This window comes from Oryza glaberrima, chromosome 5 (genome assembly GCF_000147395.1).
Source record: "Oryza glaberrima chromosome 5, OglaRS2, whole genome shotgun sequence".
NCBI classification, from domain to species: Eukaryota; Viridiplantae; Streptophyta; class Magnoliopsida; order Poales; family Poaceae; genus Oryza; species Oryza glaberrima.
In genome coordinates, this window is record NC_068330.1 from 20,509,155 (window position 1) to 20,527,586 (window position 18,432).

At 43.5% G+C, this 18,432-nt stretch overlaps 2 protein-coding genes and 4 pseudogenes across 3 annotated transcripts; 3 read left to right on the forward strand and 3 right to left on the reverse strand.

Moving 5' to 3' along the window:
• Positions 1–1,404: 1,404 nt before the first annotated feature.
• Positions 1,405–5,523, reverse strand: LOC127772763 (CBL-interacting protein kinase 28). Of its 2 annotated transcripts, none has more exons than XM_052298727.1 (2): positions 5,405–5,523; positions 1,405–2,991 (listed from the first exon to the last, which is right to left on the reverse strand). In XM_052298727.1, the coding sequence occupies exon 2, from the start codon at positions 2,874–2,876 to the stop codon at positions 1,566–1,568; it is 1,311 nt and encodes a 436-aa protein (XP_052154687.1). In that variant the 5' UTR covers positions 2,877–2,991; positions 5,405–5,523; the 3' UTR covers positions 1,405–1,565. The 2 variants fall into 2 exon arrangements, with proteins under 2 accessions (XP_052154687.1, XP_052154685.1); XM_052298725.1 differs by lacking the exon at positions 5,405–5,523 and adding an exon at positions 3,788–4,082.
• LOC127772764 (uncharacterized) lies at positions 5,488–7,190 on the reverse strand. Its single transcript, XM_052298728.1, has 3 exons — positions 6,664–7,190; positions 6,322–6,371; positions 5,488–5,697 (listed from the first exon to the last, which is right to left on the reverse strand). The coding sequence occupies exons 1-3, from the start codon at positions 6,848–6,850 to the stop codon at positions 5,488–5,490; spliced, it is 447 nt and encodes a 148-aa protein (XP_052154688.1). The 5' UTR covers positions 6,851–7,190.
• A 1,132-nt stretch (positions 7,191–8,322) lies between these two features.
• LOC127774890 (CBL-interacting protein kinase 28-like) lies at positions 8,323–9,238 on the reverse strand (annotated as a pseudogene).
• A 57-nt stretch (positions 9,239–9,295) lies between these two features.
• Positions 9,296–10,220, forward strand: LOC127774252 (CBL-interacting protein kinase 28-like; annotated as a pseudogene).
• A 518-nt stretch (positions 10,221–10,738) lies between these two features.
• On the forward strand, positions 10,739–11,445 carry LOC127774253 (CBL-interacting protein kinase 28-like; annotated as a pseudogene).
• A 672-nt stretch (positions 11,446–12,117) lies between these two features.
• LOC127774799 (CBL-interacting protein kinase 28-like) lies at positions 12,118–13,385 on the forward strand (annotated as a pseudogene).
• Positions 13,386–18,432: the final 5,047 nt, after the last annotated feature.

Consider the following 18,432-nt stretch of genomic DNA (forward strand, 5'->3'; position numbering starts at 1 on the left):
ATTTTCGTGTGAAAACTTTTATATAGAAGTTGCTTTTAAAAAATCAAATAAATTTATTTTTTTTAAAAATCAACTAAATTTACTTTTAAATATTTTTAATAATTAATACTCGATTAATCGTATACTAATCCTATTTCTCGTTTTGCTTGCGGTTAGTCAGTCATTTCCAACCTTTCTTTAGGACGGAACCTATCAATTAGTTTACATCTCCGGCGGTCCAGCCTATCAATTAGTTTAGTCATCTGATCATCTGGCTCTAGCAATTTGGCACAGACCTCTGTAATGATGTGATCATTTCTAGTAAAAGAAATGGGGCCCCTCAGGCTCTAGTTCAAGAAAAAAAAAATCTGGTTCTAGCAATGTTGTGCAAGGAAATTTCTATGAAAACAACCTTCCTAATGCAAACCATGTACAGATCTCCGCAGAGTTATTGAAATTTCAAAGAAACGGGATGGCTGAACGAAATGACAGTTCTCCGTCTAGAAGGCTGCCCTTCGTAATATACTGGGCGTATGTGCACTGGTGCTATAGTTCTTTTACACCCAATTTGACACTCTACACGGAAGGATTCTCAGTTTTGCATTGAGAAATAAATACAGTACTAATTAAGTTAGCTTATAAATTATTTCATTCCTTCTGCACGCAATGCGTAAATCTGGATTCCTTTTAAATCAGGTGAGCTGAAGTGAAGGCTTCTACTATCATCACAACAGAAAAAGTGAGAGGTGTCTAGTTAGTAGCTGTAGAGTGTGTGGACTTACCAATAGACCTCCTGGAGACACAATCTGCATTGTAAGCCTCGCCTTTGATTCCATTTTTGCTTGCATTCTTACTGCAGTTTCCGTGACCATGAGTCCATGACCAGGAAGTTCTACTAGTGGAATAAGTAACCGTGACCCTGACCAGGAAATTCTACTAGTGGAACAAAAAGAGTGTTATTGTGTTACCAACCACTATGCTGAGAAAAGGCCAACATGCCATTATCAAACTTGACATTGGTCAGATTTGCTGCTTCCGTTGAGATAGCCGCAATTTTCAGTACAACTTCCTACTAGTAGTTGGCCATCTTGACCACACTTGATTAACACAAGTGGGGAGATTAAATGCACAATAGAACACCTAACCTTGATGCTTGGTAGCCTTGATTGCTTCTGTACTTCACCTTCACTACATTGGACCGTCAATTCATCATTTGGCAGCTCGATAGAGTTTCCTGACATAACAGACCAGCCGGCACATTTTGTAGTGCTCAAAAAAACTGCACAAAATATACAACACCTTCTGTACATGCCTCCCCCCTTCCCTTCGGGGGGGGGGGGGGGATGGATAAGAAAGATGAAGCTGCAATGTTACTCATTTATGTAAGAACTACAGATAAATTATTTAATCTATGGCCAATGTCAATAGGACAAAACGCGCCTTCGATTTTATTGACATTCCATGATTCTAGCTTGGTTTGTGATGGACATGGAGGGGAATAAAACAAAACATTCACAATTAGTCCTATTTTTTCTTTGTGGAGATGGTAAGTTGGTGATAGAGGTGCATGATACAGCATGTTGTGACTATTGTTGATCACCTTGCCATGTCCAAATAATATCCTTGAGTGATGGCCTAATGTCCTCTTTCATCATCCTTTGATACTCCAATGTGTCACCATTAGTTTTCTTCAACTCAACTAAGAGAAAAGAAGGAGCAACCTCAGAAACCTCTGCATCAAGCTCAAGTCTGCCCTTCCTTCCTTCCTTCGTCGTAGCCAATTTAAGCACTCCATTGTCAGTTTTTGTAACTTTGAGATTCAAGGCTTTGGCCAGTTCCTTCAGCTTCACAAGTACAGCTGCAGCTGGCTTTCTAGATGTAAACCGTGACTCTCTTCGGCCATATCTTTCACCAAATAAACCTGATAGATCGAATCCAGTAGAGAGAAAAATGATGTCAAATGCATTCAAGTTGTGTAGGTTTGGTGGCTCTTGATTTCTCTCAGAACTGATGCAGATTGTTGGGCCAGAGAAAGGAGCCTCACTTGTACAATTCTTCTTTCCTGTTTCATTGTTCAATGCAGATATGGCGATGGGTTTCCTGTACCAAGCACTTCTCTTTATCCTTGAGATAGACATCCTAGTACTAGGATCAGGATCAAGGATTCCATAAAGGAGCTCCTTTAGCTCAGCTGAAAAATGACGAGGGCATCTATACTCAGCCTTTGCGATCTTCCTATACATTTGTATGATATTTCTATCATGGAAAGGAAGATAATTGGCCACAAGCACAAACAGAATCACTCCACAAGACCACACATCCGCCTTTGAGCCACTGTAGCCTTTCCTACTAAGCACTTCTGGAGCAACATAAGCTGGAGTTCCACATGCGGTGTGTAGAAGACCATCTTGTCTCCTTGATTCAGCTAACACACTTAATCCAAAGTCAGAGACTTTAAGGGTTTCATTCTCATCCAGTAGTAAGTTTTCCGGCTTCAAGTCACGATGATAAACACCTCGGTTATGGCAATAGTCCATTGCAGAGATCAACTGTTGAAAATAATTTCTCGCAGACTCCTCATTGAGCTTTGATCTGGCCATTTTGTGGAAAAGCTCGCCACCCTTAGCATACTCTAAAGCAAAGTAAATCTTGCTCTTGGTAGCCATTACCTCGAAGAGCTGGAGAACATTTGGATGCCTCACCAATCTCATTATCGAGATCTCCCTCTTTATCTGCTCCATGAGGCCAACCTTCAAGATCTTCTCCTTATCAATCATCTTTATCGCAACAGACTGACCAGAACTAAGATTACGGGCATAATAAACCTTTCCAAAGGTTCCTTGCCCCAATTGTCTCCCAATTACATACCGTTCCATCAACACACTCCTCTCTTCCATTATATCAGCACCGCGCCGAAATTAAAAATGGGTCTACTATCTACATAGTGTTACTGACTGGCACATATCTCTGCATTTCCAGGTGAATCACTTTCAGTCTTCACCAAGATGCTACCTGCAAAATGAACAGGCCAAGAATGGAAGATTAGTCCAACATCTATAACGCAAATGGCTGCATCACAGGTATTATACGAACTGGGAACATCAAGAAGACATTTTTTTAGACGTTACAATTGTGGATCGATGGCATCCAATTCCAGAAGAATCCAATTTTCTCGCATCCGTGGAAAAATGCAATACATTTGATTTAAAATCACTAACGATACGATAGGAAGGGAAGAGGTTTCCCATAGATTCAGTACATGGGGTGTAGCTGCGATCAAATATCAGAACTGAAGCTTCACCGAACGAGACAGCTACAACTGCAATCTATGATGGCTAGAAACTCCTCTGACATAGGACGGAAAAAAGAACTGCAGAGAATATATCTGTACTTGTGACAAAAATGGATGTCCAAATATTTGATGCGAGCAATTGAATCGCATCGGGATGCATATATTGTTTTTTGGCTCCTTCCAAGTAGCAGCGAAAAGCAATGCTCGATAGAAACACTGAAATAAACTGTTCTTTTGTCGACACATACGGCATGAAATTTAATGCTTATGCATCATTTTTTTTTCATATTGAGTATACCTTCCTTTGAGTTTGTTTTCTGTTCTGGTGGCACTTTGGCCGTGAGATTTTATGGGACACAACCCAAGGAGAAAAACCGTTAATCTCGCAACAGAAAAACTAAAGAGAAGTTCCCAATCAACAAGAACTCGAATCAAATCGAGTGAAGCCGGCAACAATCCAACAACAGATCCCTCAACGGAGACTAGCATGACAGATCACAATCGAATTAGACTCACCGACTCAGCTGCTGATCGAGGCAGATCCGAGGCTCCGAGCACCGGACTCCATTCGACTCGATCCGGCCGCGCGGCAAGCGGAGGGCGATGATTCTCTGCATCACGGTCGGGGAGGATATGCCCTCTTCTCACCCTGCATTACACGGCGGCTGGCCTGCTCGCCCTCGGCGAGGATGAGGGCTTCTGCTCCAAATTCGGCTGATCGGCTCCCTCCTCGTGCCAGTCGCCGCCCGTCGGCGTCGAGCGGGTCGCCGCGGCGATGTGGGGACGAACAGGCAGAGGCAGGGGCAGAGGCGTTTTTCCGGATTGGCCCCTCCAGTTTTGGGTATTTCTGCATCTCGCCACATCATGTGTGGGATGGGATGCCGATGGGCTCCACTAGGCCCATCTAACAATCCAATCGAATAGGCCCACATAGAGAGGCCTTGTTCTTCAGGGCCCAACTCCACGTCTCCGTGTTTAGGCCCATTTAGCAGTCACACACAGCCACATGACACACTGTGTCACTGTGTCTGGACGACCTCTCGATCCAGAGAGAGAGAAAAAAAAAGGGCCAGGAACACTGCACAATCACACTGTTGGTGAATGCATAAATCAGGCATGGTACCATCAGGCCGTGACTATTCGTCTACACTGTTGATGGTTGGACGGGTCGGCGGCCGGCTGGTGCCACCGGGGTTAGGTCCATGAACAGGGAGCGCCACTGTGGAAGCGTGAGTTCCCCAGGTTTTTACCGCTTCGGGAGAGGTTTTTAACTCGGGCGGTGGTGAACTCCGCTGCGCAACACACGCGCTGCCCACTTCACAGGGCCAACCGTACGTGCGTGTGGTGCCAATTCGGCCTGCGTCCATGTGTGTGAGCTCAGTAAAACTCACCAGCAACGCACCAAATGTCTGCAGATCAGCAGCCATGGCTGCTGCAGCTGACCTGCTGTGTGTGTGCTGCCTGCTGCTGCACAGCTGCAGGACATGTCGTGGCACGAGGACTCATGCCCATGTTTTCGCGCACATATTCAAACATTACAATCGGACTATATGATAGACGACGATGAGTCTTGTTACAAATGAGAAATGTACACTTGATCGATCTGTTGCATGCCCCGTGCAGGCATGATGCGAGAACTGAAAGCACCGGGAGATAACTAGGAGTGAAAAAAAAGGGGAGATATATATATATATGTATAACATGGCAAAGGGACTCGGCCGGTGGTGGTACTGTGTTTTTCAGTTTTTCACTAGGTAGCCAAGAATGATGTGCGCAGGGATCACATGAAGAGGCGCCTGGGGGCAGCAGCTTTCCTCCTCATCTCTCCTCTGCGCCATCGCCTCGTGGTAGGCCCAACCAAAAGCCACACTGCAATGCCACAGTTTTCACAGACGATCACGCTGGCCCAGGCCCCGGCCCCCCCAGCTGCCGCCGTGCCACCGCGCGCGCGTGGTAGGCCAGTCCACCGCGCCACCATCCGTCACGCGCCCCGTGCCCCACCTGCACCACCCATGCACGCATGCCCCCACGCGCGCGCGCGAGACGGCGAGAGAGAGAGAGAGAGAAAGAGAGGCATGCCGCACCGGACGCGATGATGCAGCGGCAGAGACGACGGGCGGACGGTGCGCCTACCTGTTGTGTCACGGCGCCATCTCGGTGGTCTCGTGCGGTTGGATCGAGACGGCGTACGTAGAGGGGTGGGGGGTGTGGAGTCGTCACGGCATGTAGAGGCGGTTGCGGCACTTGCAACGCCAGGCCTCGGGGTAGTACTCGGTGGTGACGAGGACGCCGGGGGGGACGGACACGTGCACGGGGGAGCACGGGCTGCAGCTGCCGCACTTGGACGTGCAACGCGGCGGGTGCGACCCTGGCCCTCCCGACAGCAGCCGACGCCCCAGCCCGACGTGGTAGTGACCACCACCTTCCTGCATGCACACACGCAACACCAGTTAATTTAACCAGCCATATGCGTCGTCGATCTATGCGCCGGTCAGGCCACCGCCGTCGTCGTGAGCAGCTGAGATTCGCCGCGCTGCTCGTGTTGATGGTTGTGCAGGGACCATTGAGATCTTTGCATATGTATAAGCATCTATAGATGAATAATACTACATGAACTGATGTTCACATTCATAGTTATAGGATTGAGACACATCCTAAGTTGCTACTCCCTCCATTTCAGAATATAGTAACCTAGAATCGGATAGAATATATTTTAGTAATACGAAACTGGACATGCCCTTTCCCTCTGTCCGAATTCGTAGTACTAGAATATGTCCAATTCGATTGTAGATTGCTATATTCTGAGATAGAGGGAGTATATTTTAAGACGTACGGATGGAGGATGGAGTATATGATAGGGATCTGTTTGAAACTTTCAGTCGTGTGATTTGACTCGTCATCAGCATGTAGTGTATCATCAGCTATTCAGCTGCTGGCGTCAAACGACTAGCGAAGCACAGTGCAACATGCCTAGCCTGTGAGGAGACTGACACGGTGGTTTTCTGCTACTACTGCTGCTCTTTAGCTAGTAGGGGAGATGCAGAACTCACCAGAAGGTCGCCGGAATGGGCTCCTGCTCCTTCCAGCCTCCCGAAATGATCTGTTCAGCGAGAGGCAACTGAAACGAGTTAACTCCTATCGCCAAAACGTGCTAAAAAGACGTAGAGTTCTGTGCAGCAGCACAAGCATCAACATATCTCTAGTGGGGTTCTTCTCTCAGATCCGCAGAGATCAGTTGATACTTGATTCTGCAGCCAAAGGAGATACACCAAACACCAAAAAACTCGCTTTCTAGCTAGTACAGAATCTTTGCACGCAAAGAGCAGGAGAGCTGCCAAGAATCAGCTCTCAACTCTCAAGTGCTAGCTACATCTCACACAGCATATGCTTACCGGAGTAACGGCGCACGTCGTCGTCGTCCCTGCCGGCGCCGCCGCACGCAGCGATGAAGCAGCCGGAGAGGCAGCACAGCTGCAGGGAGGTCACCGCAACCGCCGCGAGGCATGCGACGGCGAGTTTGGATCCGCCGCTCCATCTCCTCGGCCGTCTCGACGACCCCATGCCGCAGGCCGGCATCATCAGCTAGCTAGAAGTTAAGAAAACGAGCTAGCTAGCTCTCCCTAGCTTCCACTTCCACCCTTTGGAGTGGTAGTAAGCCAGCTAGTGGCTGAGGAAGGAAGAGATCGAGATCAGCAAAATGGCAAAGGTGATGGCGGAAGCGGCCGACCGGCTGGCTGGGCTGGCCGGTTTGTTGCAGGCGCGGGGAGGAAGAAGACACGGAGACGAGGGGCTTTGTACGTGCGCGCGCCCGTGTGTGGGTGGGTGCGCGTGCTTGCCTTTCGTCTTGCTCTCGGCGACTGTAGCTGCGTCACAACTGGGAGTGCAGGTGCAGCTCCCCCCCCTGAGCTATGTAGGAGACGAGACGGTCAAATTTAATATCGGCGAGCACAAAGTACGGCGTAGGGTAGCTGCATTTCAGTCGTTCACCTAAGTACTCTCTGATCTCGATCTCTATATATCTCCTTGTTTTTTGGTTCTAGAAACAGAGATGGAGAGCGCGAGCGTGTACGCCATACGTGCCCGGCCATTGCGGCTTATATATATATGTATTTTGCACATGTTGTTGACATGCAATCTTGTTTTGAGCAGCATATGACACGATGTTTGGGAGGCCCGGTTTTCACGTGATTGTCATATAAGATAATGAGAATCAGATCGATTGTTTCCTGATGAAATCAGGATGGGGCCGGCAAATAAAATATTTGCTGGAGTGGTGAGATAAAAATATGCAGTATAAATCATTGTGTTCTCATAAGGTCTAGTGATGGCGTAAAAGATTGATCTGGTTATATAATTTGTTCGAGATGTCAAATGAATATTTATAATCTATGTACTTTCTCCGTTTTACAATGTAAGAATTTCTAGCATTACCCACATACATATAGATGTTAATGAATTTAAACACATACATATGTCTAGATTCATTAACATTTAAATGAATATGGACAATGCTAGAAAGTCTTACATTGTGAAACGGATGAAGTACTTTAAAAGGCTCCAACGGTGATGGTGACACTAATATATCTGTTACCACCCACTAATTAACACGTGAGTGAAATTAACAATTTATCTGTTAGAGAACAACACCCTCCATCCTAAAAAAAAACTTCTAGGGATAAATCTGGACAAATGCGTATTTGTCCAGGTTTTTTTCCAGAAGATGTTTTTTATGGTAAGGAGGAAGTATGTCTTTAAGAAAAAAAAAAGTCATCCTTAAAAATTCAAAAGATAATCTTCAAAAATTTGCTCTCTAAGTAAAATACAAACCAAGCAATCTAATCATTTATGTAAGAACTACAAATAAATTCTCTAATCTATGGCCAATGTCAATAGGACAAAACGTGCCTTCGATTTTATTGACATTCCATGATTCTAGCTTGGTTTGTGATGGACATGGAGGGGAATAAAACAAAACATTCACAATTAGTCCTATTTTTTCTTTGTGGAGATGGTAAGTTGGTGATAGAGGTGCATGATGCAGCATGCTGTGACTACTGTTGATCACCTTGCCATGTCCAAATAATATCCTTGAGTGATGACCTAATGTCCTCTTACATCAGCCTTTGATACTCAAATGTGTCACCATTGGTCTTCTTCAACTCAACTAGGATAAAAGAAGGAGCAACATCAGAAACCTCTGCATCAAGCTCAAGTCTGCCCTTCCTTCATTCCTTCATCGTGGCCAATTTAAGCACTCCATTGTCAGTTTTTGTAACTTTGAGCTTCAAGGCTTTGGCCAGTTCCTTCAGCTTCACAAGTACAATTGTAGCTGGCTTTCTGGATTTAAACCGTGCCTCTCTTCGACCATACCTTTCACCAAATAAAACAGATAGATCGAATCTAGTAGAGAGAGAAATGATGTCAAATGCATTCAACTTGTGCAGGTTTGGTGGCTCTTGATTTCTCTCAGAACTGATGCAGGTTGTTGGGCCAGAGAAAGGAGCCTCACTTGTACAACTCTTCTTTCCTGTTTCGCTATTCAGTACAGATATGGCGATGGGTTTCCTATACCAAGCACTTCTCTTTATCCTTGAGATAGACATCCTAGTACTAGGATAAGTATCAAGGATTCCATAAAGGAGCTCCTTCAGCTCAGCTGAAAAATGACGAGGGCATCTGTACTCAGCCTTTGCAATCTTCCTATACATATTGGAAAGGAAGATAATTGGCCACAAGCACAAATAAAATCACTCCACAAGACCACACATCTGCCATTGAGCCACTGTAGCCTTTCCTACTAAGCACTTCTGGAGCAACATAAGCTGGAGTTCCACATGCAGTGTGGAAAAGACCATCTTGCCTCCTTGATTCGGCTAGCGCAAATAATCCAAAGTCAGAGACTTTAAGAGTTTCATTCTCATCCAGCAATAAGTTTTCCGGCTTCAAGTCACGATGATAAACACCTCGGGTGTGACTTTAAGAGTATCATTCTTGGATGATAAACACCTTGGCTAACGATGATATTGCCACAACGGAGGTGTTTATCAAAGTGACTTGAAGTCGGAAAACTTACTGCAAGACGAGAATGAAAATCTTAAAGTATTTGACTTTGGATTAAGTGCGTTAGCCGAACCAAGGAGGTTTGATGGTCTTCTCCACACCGCATGTGGAACTCCAGCTTATGTTGCTCCAGAAGTGCTCAGTAGGAAAGGCAACAGTGGCTCAAAGGCAAATGTGTGGTCTTGTGGAGTGATTTTGTTTGTGCTTGTGGCAAATTATCTTCCTTTCCATGATAGAAATCTCATAGAAATGTGTAGGAATATCACAAAGGCTGAGTACAAATGCCCTTGTTATTTTTAGGCTGAGCTGAAGGAGCTCCTTTATGGAATCCTTGATCCTGATCCTAGTACTAGGATGTCTATCTCAAGGATAAAGAGAAGTGCTCGGTATAGGTAGCCCATCTCCATATCTGCACTGAACAGCGAAACAGGAAAGAAGAGTTGTACAAGTGAGGCTCCTTGCATCAGTTCTAGGAGAAATCAAGAGCCACCAAACCTGCACAACTTGATGCATTTGAAATCATTTCTCTCTCTATTGGGTTCGATATATCAGGTTTATTTGGTGAAAGGTATGGCTGAAGAGAGGCACGGTTTACATCTAGAAAGCCAGCTGCTACTGTACTTGTGAAGCTGAAGGAACTGACCAAAGCCTTGAAGCTCAAAGTTACAAAAACTGACAATGCAGTGCTTAAATTACCCATGACGAAGGAAGGAAGGAAGGGCAGACTTGAGCTTGATGCAGTGGTTTTTCTGAGGTTGCTCCTTCTTTTCTCTTCGTTGAGTTGAAGAAGACCAATGGTGACACATTGGAGTATCAAAGGCAGGTGAAAGAGGACATTAGGCCATCACTCAAGGATATTATTTGGTCATGGCAAGGTGATCAACAGTAGTCACTGCATGCTGCATCATGCACCTCAGTCACCAACTTACCATCTCCACACGGAAAAGACAGGACTAATTGTGAATGTTTTGTTTTTTCCCCTCCATCCCCATCACAAACCAAGCTAAAATCATGGAATGTCAATAAAATCGAAGGCACGTTTTGTCCTATTGACATGGGCCATAGATTAGAGAATTTATCTATAGTTCTTGCATAAATGAGTAACATGGAAGCTTCATCATTTCTGATGTTTCTTTCTTCCCCATCCCCCAAGTTCTGAGCACTGCAAAATGTGTCGGTTGGCCTGTTATGTCAGGAAACTCTATCGAGCTGCCAAATGATGAATTGACAGTCCAATGTAGTGAAGGTGAAGCACAGAAGCAATCAAGGCTACCAAGCATCAAGGTTAAGGTGTTCTGTTGTGCATTTAATCTCCCTACTTGGTGTTAATCAAGTGTGGTCAAGATGGCCAACAACTAGTAGGAAGTTGTACTGAAAATTGCGGCTATCTCAACGGAAGCAGCAAATATGACCAACGCCAAGTTTGATAATGGCATGTTGGCCTTTTCTCAGCAGAGTGGTTGGTAACATAGTAACACTCTTCTTATTCCACTGGTAGAGTGGCTGGATAAGAATGAAACTCTTAAATTTTCTGACTTTGGATTAAGTGCGTTAGCCGAATCAAGGAGGCAAGATACTCTTCTCCACACCGCATGTGGAACTCCAGTTTATGTTGCTCTAGAAGTGCTTAGTAGGAAAGGCTACAGTGGATCAAAGGCAGATGTGTGGTCTTGTGGAGTGATTCTGTTTGTACTTGTGGCCAATTATCTTCTTTTCCATCATTGAAATCTCATAGAAATGTATAGGAAGATCGCAAAGGCTGAGTACAGATGCCCTCGTCATTTTTCGGCTGAGTTGAAGGAGCTCCTTTATGGAATCCTTGATACTGATCCTAGTACTAGGATGTCTATCTCAACTTCTCAATGATAAAGAGAAGTGCTTGGTATAGGAAACCTATCGCCATATCTGCACTGAACAGCGAAACAGGAAAGAAGAGTTGTACAAGTGAGGCTTCTTTCTCTGGCCCAACAACTTGCATCAGTTCTGAGAGAAATCAGGAGCCACCAAATCTGCACAACTTGAATGCATTTGACATCATTTCACTCTCTACTGGATTCGATCGATCAGGTTTATTTGGTGAAAGGTATGGTCGAAGAAAGGCACGGTTTAAATGATGCATCAACATTAAATTTCATGATGTATGTGTCGAAAAAAAAAGAACCGTTGTATTTCAATGTTTCTATCGAACATTGCTTTTTGCTACTACTTGGAAGGAGCCACAAAAACAAGATATGCATCCCGATGCGATTCAATTGCTCGCATCAGATATTTGGACATCCATTTTTGTCACATGCACAGATATATTCTCTTTAGTTCTTTTTTCCGTCCTATGTCAGAGGAGTTTCTAGCCATCATAGATTCTAGTTGTAGCTGTCTCGTTCGGTGAAGCTTCAGTTCTGACATTTGATCACAGCTACACCTCATGTACTGAATCTATGGGAAACCTCTTCCCTTCCCATTGTATTGTTAGTGATTTTAAATCAAATGTACTGCATTTTTCCACGAATGTGAGGAAATTGGATTCTTCTGGAATTGGATGCCATCGATCCACAATTGTAGCGTCTAAAAAAATGTCTTCTTGATGTTTCCGATTCGTGTAATACTTATGATGCAGCCATTTACGTTATAGATATTGGACAAATCTTCCATTCTTGGCCTGTTCATTTTTCCGGTAGCATCTTGGTGAAGACTGAAAGTGATTCACCTGGAAATGCAGAGATATGTGCCAGTCAGTAACACTCTGTAGATTGTAGACCCATTTTTAATTTCGGCGTGGTGCTAATATAATGGAAGATAGGAGTGTGTTGATGGAACGGTATGAAATTGGGAGACAATTAGGGCATGGGACCTTTGGAAAGGTTTACTATGCTCGTAATCTTAGTTCTGGTCACTCTGTTGCAATAAAGATGATTGATAAGGAGATAATCATGAAAGTTAGCCTCGTGGAGCAGATAAAGAGGGAGATCTCCATAATGAGATTAGTGAGGCATCCAAATGTTCTCCAGCTCTTTGAGGTAATGGCTACCAAGAGCAAGATTTACTTTGCTTTGGAGTATGCCAAGGGTGGCAAGCTTTTCCAAAAAATGGCTAGGCCAAAGCTCAATGAGGAGTCGGCGAGAAAGTATTTTTAACAGTTGATCTCTGCAGTGAACTATTGCCACAACTGATGTGTTTATCATCGTGACTTGAAGACGGAAAACTTACTGCTAGATGAGAATGAAACTCTTAATCTCTAACTTTGGATTAAGTGCGTTACCCGAATCAAGGAGGCAAGATGGTCTTCTCCACACCGCATGTGGAACTCCAGCTTATGTTGCAGTGGCTCAAAGGCAGATGTATGGTGTTGTGGAGTGATTTTGTTTGTGCTTGTGGCCAATTATCTTCCTGAAATTTCATAGAAATGTATAGGAAGATCGCAAAGGCTGAGTACAGATGCCCTCGTCATTTTTCGGCTGAGCTGAAGGAGCTCCTTTATGGAATCCTTGATCCTGATCCTAGTACTAGGATGTCTATCTTAAGGATAAAGATAAGTGCTTGGTACAAGAAACCCATCGCCATATCTGCACTGAACAGCGAAACAAGAAAGAAGAGTTGTATAAGTGAGGCTCCTTTCTCTGGCTCAACAACCTGCATTAGTTCTGAGAGAAATCAAGAGCCACCAAACCTGCACAACTTGAATGCATTTGACATCATTTCTCTCTCTACTGGATTCGATCTATCAGGTTTATTTGGTGAAAGGTATGGCCGGAGAGAGGCACGGTTTTCATCCAGAAAGCCAGCTGCAGCTGTACTTGTGAAGCTGAAGGAGCTAGCCAAATCCTTGAATCTCAAAGTTACAAAAACTGACAATGGAGTGCTTAAATTAGCCACGACGAAGGAATGAAGGAAGGGCGGACTTAAGCTTGATGCAGAGGTTTCTGAGGTTGCTCCTTCTTTTCTCTTAGTTGAGTTGAAGAAGACCAATGGTGACACATTGGAGTATCAAAGGCTGATGAAAGAGGACAGAGTATCAGTCAAGGATATTATTTGGACATGGCAAGGTGATCAACAGTAGTCACAGCATGCTGGATCATGCACCTCTGTCACCACATTACCATCTCCACACAGAAAAAACAGGAGTAATTGTGAATGTTTTCTTTTTAAGAACTTTTACGATACGATGTATTGCTAATATATACTGGCAGTATAAATGATCCAATGGTATAGATTAATTTGCTTTCTCCACTTAAATTGATTTTAGTGTAAAATTAAAAAGATTATTTTTTTCTTTCTACTTTAGAATGTGTTGGCGTTTTGTGTTTCCATCCACTCCATCCAATCTCGTCATCAGCACGAGTGATGGCGTCGCTCCGGCAACCAACTCTACTGACCATGCTACCACCAGCACGCAGCACCGTCGCCTCTCTGAAATCAAATTGATTTTTTCTCATCACCTTCTCCGTTCCTCCTCCTGTCGCCCTTTCCATCTGCCCAAAATCCTTGCTAGGTCATTTACATGGAAGCAGAAGCAACCATGGCAGTTCACCTGCTGCACCATAATTAGTTTGATCAGATCACCCAACAAATCATTGTTATGATTAGTTAATTACTATGGTTTAATTTCTACCAGTGAATATTGCTACCACAGAGCACGTAGCCGGTCGAGAAGTCCTTGTTCTCCCAGCTGGCGTCGCCGAAGGACCGGCTCTTGCTAATCCTGATTGGATTGAATCTAATCCAATAAATCACTAGAAAGCTCTTTTCAATTTTCTATCGAATTTCTAGTATACCCTTTTATATACTGCCAGTATATACTAGTAGTATATTGTACTATAAAAATTCTCTTATTTTTCCCCCTCCATGTCCATCACAAACCAAACTAGAATCATAGAATGTCAATACAATTTCTTTGTTCCCTTTATCTTCCATATATCTATTTGCTTCTCTAGTTGTGTATCCATGAAGAGACAACCCCTCTTCTTAATTGTCACTACTCTATTTAGCTGATGTGTGTGAAAACAGAGATGACTTATTTAGCTGACTAATTGTCACTACTCTATCACTAGGGATGAAAACGGAACGGATACGAACGGATAATGCTCATACCATATTTGTTTTCATATTTTTTTGCCGGATACGGAAACGAATACGGATAGCTCGAATACGGAAACAAATATGGACTATCTCGAATACGAATAAGAATCGAATATGATCGGACACGAATGCGGAAACAAATTTTTCTCGGAACACGAAAACCAATTCAACTTCTAATAGAAACAAATATCAACATATATAATTAGCTCATTTTATATAAAATGTAGTATAATTTATAAATATTTTTAAAATTTTAAATAATATTAATAATGTGGACTAGTGTTAAGACATGAACTACTATTAAAATCTAAAAAGGTATATTGAAGGTCATAGAGTTATAAAGAAATGGGATATGTCTTGTGACTTCTGCGGATATTCGAATAGCACTGTTCACCGGATATCCGAATTATTATCCGTATCCGACGGAAACCCTGATACCATATTCATATTCGTATCTGAGAGAAAATATCCGTTTCGGATATTGAGAGAAAATATCCGTATCCGTATCCGAACTATCCGAGAATTATCCGATCCGAAAGGTATCTGTATTCGTTTTTATCCGGAGCGGACGGAAACTATACGCTCCGTTTTCATCCCTATCTATCACACCTCCATGTAAACCAACCCCCCCCCCCCCCCCCCCCCCCACAAATCTATTATTATTTTCTTGTCCTTGTTACCTTTGCCTTCCGTGGGTTAACAAGGACGGCAGGAGAGGAGGACCGCGCTGTTGCATGTGTGCACACAAACACTGTGGTACCTATCGGACTTACGCAATGGTCATTTTAGTGGTCCAGCCAACACACACGAGACGAGGAGTCGACGGGGGCCAAAGGTAAGGTCTTGTCTTCATTTCTGTGGCCAAGTGTTTCTCCAGTTGTTCGATTTGCCTAAGATTCCTGCACGAGATTAATTATGCATGCCCCTGCATCAGTTCATCACATGTCCACTGGTCCATTTCTTAATCACCAGTAAAATAATTCACCGAGCCATATGCATGCGATCTTGTTTTTTAATTTGTTTTTGTGGCATATGGTCGTGTTTGCACAAGCCGCGTGTTCTACGCTTAATCACAACCGTAGAAACGACCTATGATGAAGTACTCTTCTAGGTTTTCTCTCGTTTGGTGTCATGTGCTAATGCATGCTAGTCAAAGTGGCTCGTTCGATCGTGGATTTAATCTTGTTTCCACTCGGTCGTGGGGCCCCTGACTGTTTGGTCTCTCCGACAGGCAGATCTGGTGCAGAGACAGTGATAGATTTTGGACCATGTTTTGACGCAGCACTTGCCGATGTCAAGAACCCCCTTTAAGGGGCTTTTACCTACTGATCGATACGTGTGCTTTCTGTTCAGGTCACGGCGTTACGCAGCACTTTCACAGTCCAATACGTTTACCGATTTGACTTAAAGCGTTGCATTGCCCTGCATAATGCGATCTTTGGTAAGTTTTGGTTGCTGAAATGAAGGAGCAAGATGCCACATCACGTCTTGCTGGAACGAATTCGCAAAGCTTTGCTCTTTTGCAAGCTTTCTTCGGTGAGCCACCCTAATCAAACACATGCATACGTAGTACTAATCCCTCCATTTCACAATGTAAGTCATTCTAGTATTTCTCATATTTATAGTGATGTTAATTAATCTAGACATATATATCTATCTAGATTCATTAATATCAATATAAATATAGAAAATACTATAATAACTTACATTCTGAAACGGAAGGAGGAAGTAGTAACATAGTATAGCTAGCTAGCGTAGCATGCACTGCAGATAGCAGCATGGAGGGGCAAAACCTAGCTAGGCTTGCTTCACTTCTGCATCCATCACATCAAGTGACCTGCCATTTCATCAGCTAAACTGGCCGTGGCCCCATTTTTCGGACCGACCACAAGGATATTGGCCTGATCAACCCCATGGAGGCAGCTACTACCTGATCAATGGCCAAATAATTGGCCAGCTCCAGGATGATCAGGGAGGAAGAAGAAGAAGAAGACGGAGATCGACCTGAAACAAACCAAAACCTCAAAACCCTTCGATGTGAAATAGATGCAGCCGGCTATAGTACGTACGTACAGCAGCAGAGCTGCAGGCTCGTCAGTCTCTCAGCCATGTCGCCGTACGTTCTCAGGGCATCCCGATGCAGTCACTGACCTGTCCCTTCACCGGCCATGCCCTGCAGCACGGAGCTTCTTCTCCCGTAAAAACCACCACTCCTCCATCGATCTTTGAATTGAGCTCCCACTGCATGCAGAGAGACGACGACGCCTCGCCTGCGTGCATGCCGGTGACTAGACCACTTGCGTGACTGCGTCGATCGAGCCGCGCGCCCGCGTCGCCGTCGATCTGATAGATGCTGCCTCAGCAGCAAACGGTAGAGACTAGCTAGCGCGTATGGGAAACTGTTTTAGGTAGTGTTTGGGAAGGAGGGACTTAACAAACACCACCTTGGACTAGCAGAACGTCCACCTATTTCTAACATGTCATCTAAATGATTATAAATTTTTTTAAAAAAAATTAACATGATAGGTTATATATATAATATATTACTTCACAAACATACAAGTTCAAATTCGACTTCTATAAGTTGTAACAAAAATAACAAATTTGACTATATATATAGGCAACATATCCTATGCACACAGGTCCTCACGTGTACACACATACACACCAACTAAAAAATATCACCAAAAAATCTAGAAAAATTCATACACGTACTTTCAATTGTATTATACCTAGGGTTAAAATCTTAACCTCAAATTCATTATATTTTAGCCGTAACAAAAAAAAATATGATAATTTTAAGGTTGCAATTTTCTTAGAATTTTATCTTTTTTGTTATTCTCTATGTAGAATGAATTTGAAGATGCGACTTTGCACGTATATGTAATACTATTGAAAGTACATGTATGAATTTTTCTAGATTTTTTTGTGATAATTTTTAGTTGGTGTATACGATGTGTACACGGGAGGGTCTGTGTGCATAGGATACGCTCCCATATATATAGGCAACATATCCTATGCACACAGGCCCTCACGTGTACACACATGCACACCAACTAAAAAATATCACCAAAAAATCTAGAAAAATTCATACACGTACTTTCAATTGTATTACACCTAGGGTTAAAATCTTAACCTCATATATATATATATATATATATATATATATATATATATATATATATATATATATATATATATATATATATATAGTCAAATTTGTTATTTTTGTTACAACTTGTAGAATTCGAATTTGAATTTGCATTTTTATGAAGTGATATAGTATTAAATATTAATTTATCTTGTATTTTCTTTAAAAAAATTATAATCATTTAGTTGACATGCAAGAAACATGTGGACGTCCACCCGAGAGATTAAAATCCATCTTCTAGCGCGTATAGCTCTTGCCTTCTTGGCGCATTGGTCGGCTCGGGCATCTCGGCATCTCGTTACCTCTTATCTGAAACCCTCTCAACTCTGAAGCTAGAGACCATGCATATGCATGGGCAAGACATTTGATCCGGCCGCGCGCGGCTAGCCCGACCGATCGTGCCGTCTCGCGGGAGCAGTAAAATTCCGGTTAGTAACAGCGCGAATTGAACACCGGTGGAGAAATCATCTTTGCTCGGTTAGCCAAAATCCAGAATAGTCCCGGTTGCAATAAAAACCGGGATTAAAGATTATCTTTAGTCCCGATTCAAAAGTTTAGAGCTGCTTTTTAATCTTTAGTCCCGGTTGGTGTTGGTGTTACCAACCGGAACTAAAGATCTATTTTTAGTCCCGGTTGGTAACACCAACCGGGAAAAAAGATGCCTACTATCTTTAGTCCCGGTGTTACCAACTGGGACTAAAGATCTATTTTTAGTCCCGGTTAGTAATACCAATCGGAACAAAAGATCATGGCGGAGAGTACGAGGCATCTGCCATCTGCGAGATCGAGGAGGAGGAGACGGGCAGCCTTATCTCTTCACCTCTTCCTCCACTAACCTTATCTCTTCATCCCATCTCTTCCTCTTCCTCTTCCTCCT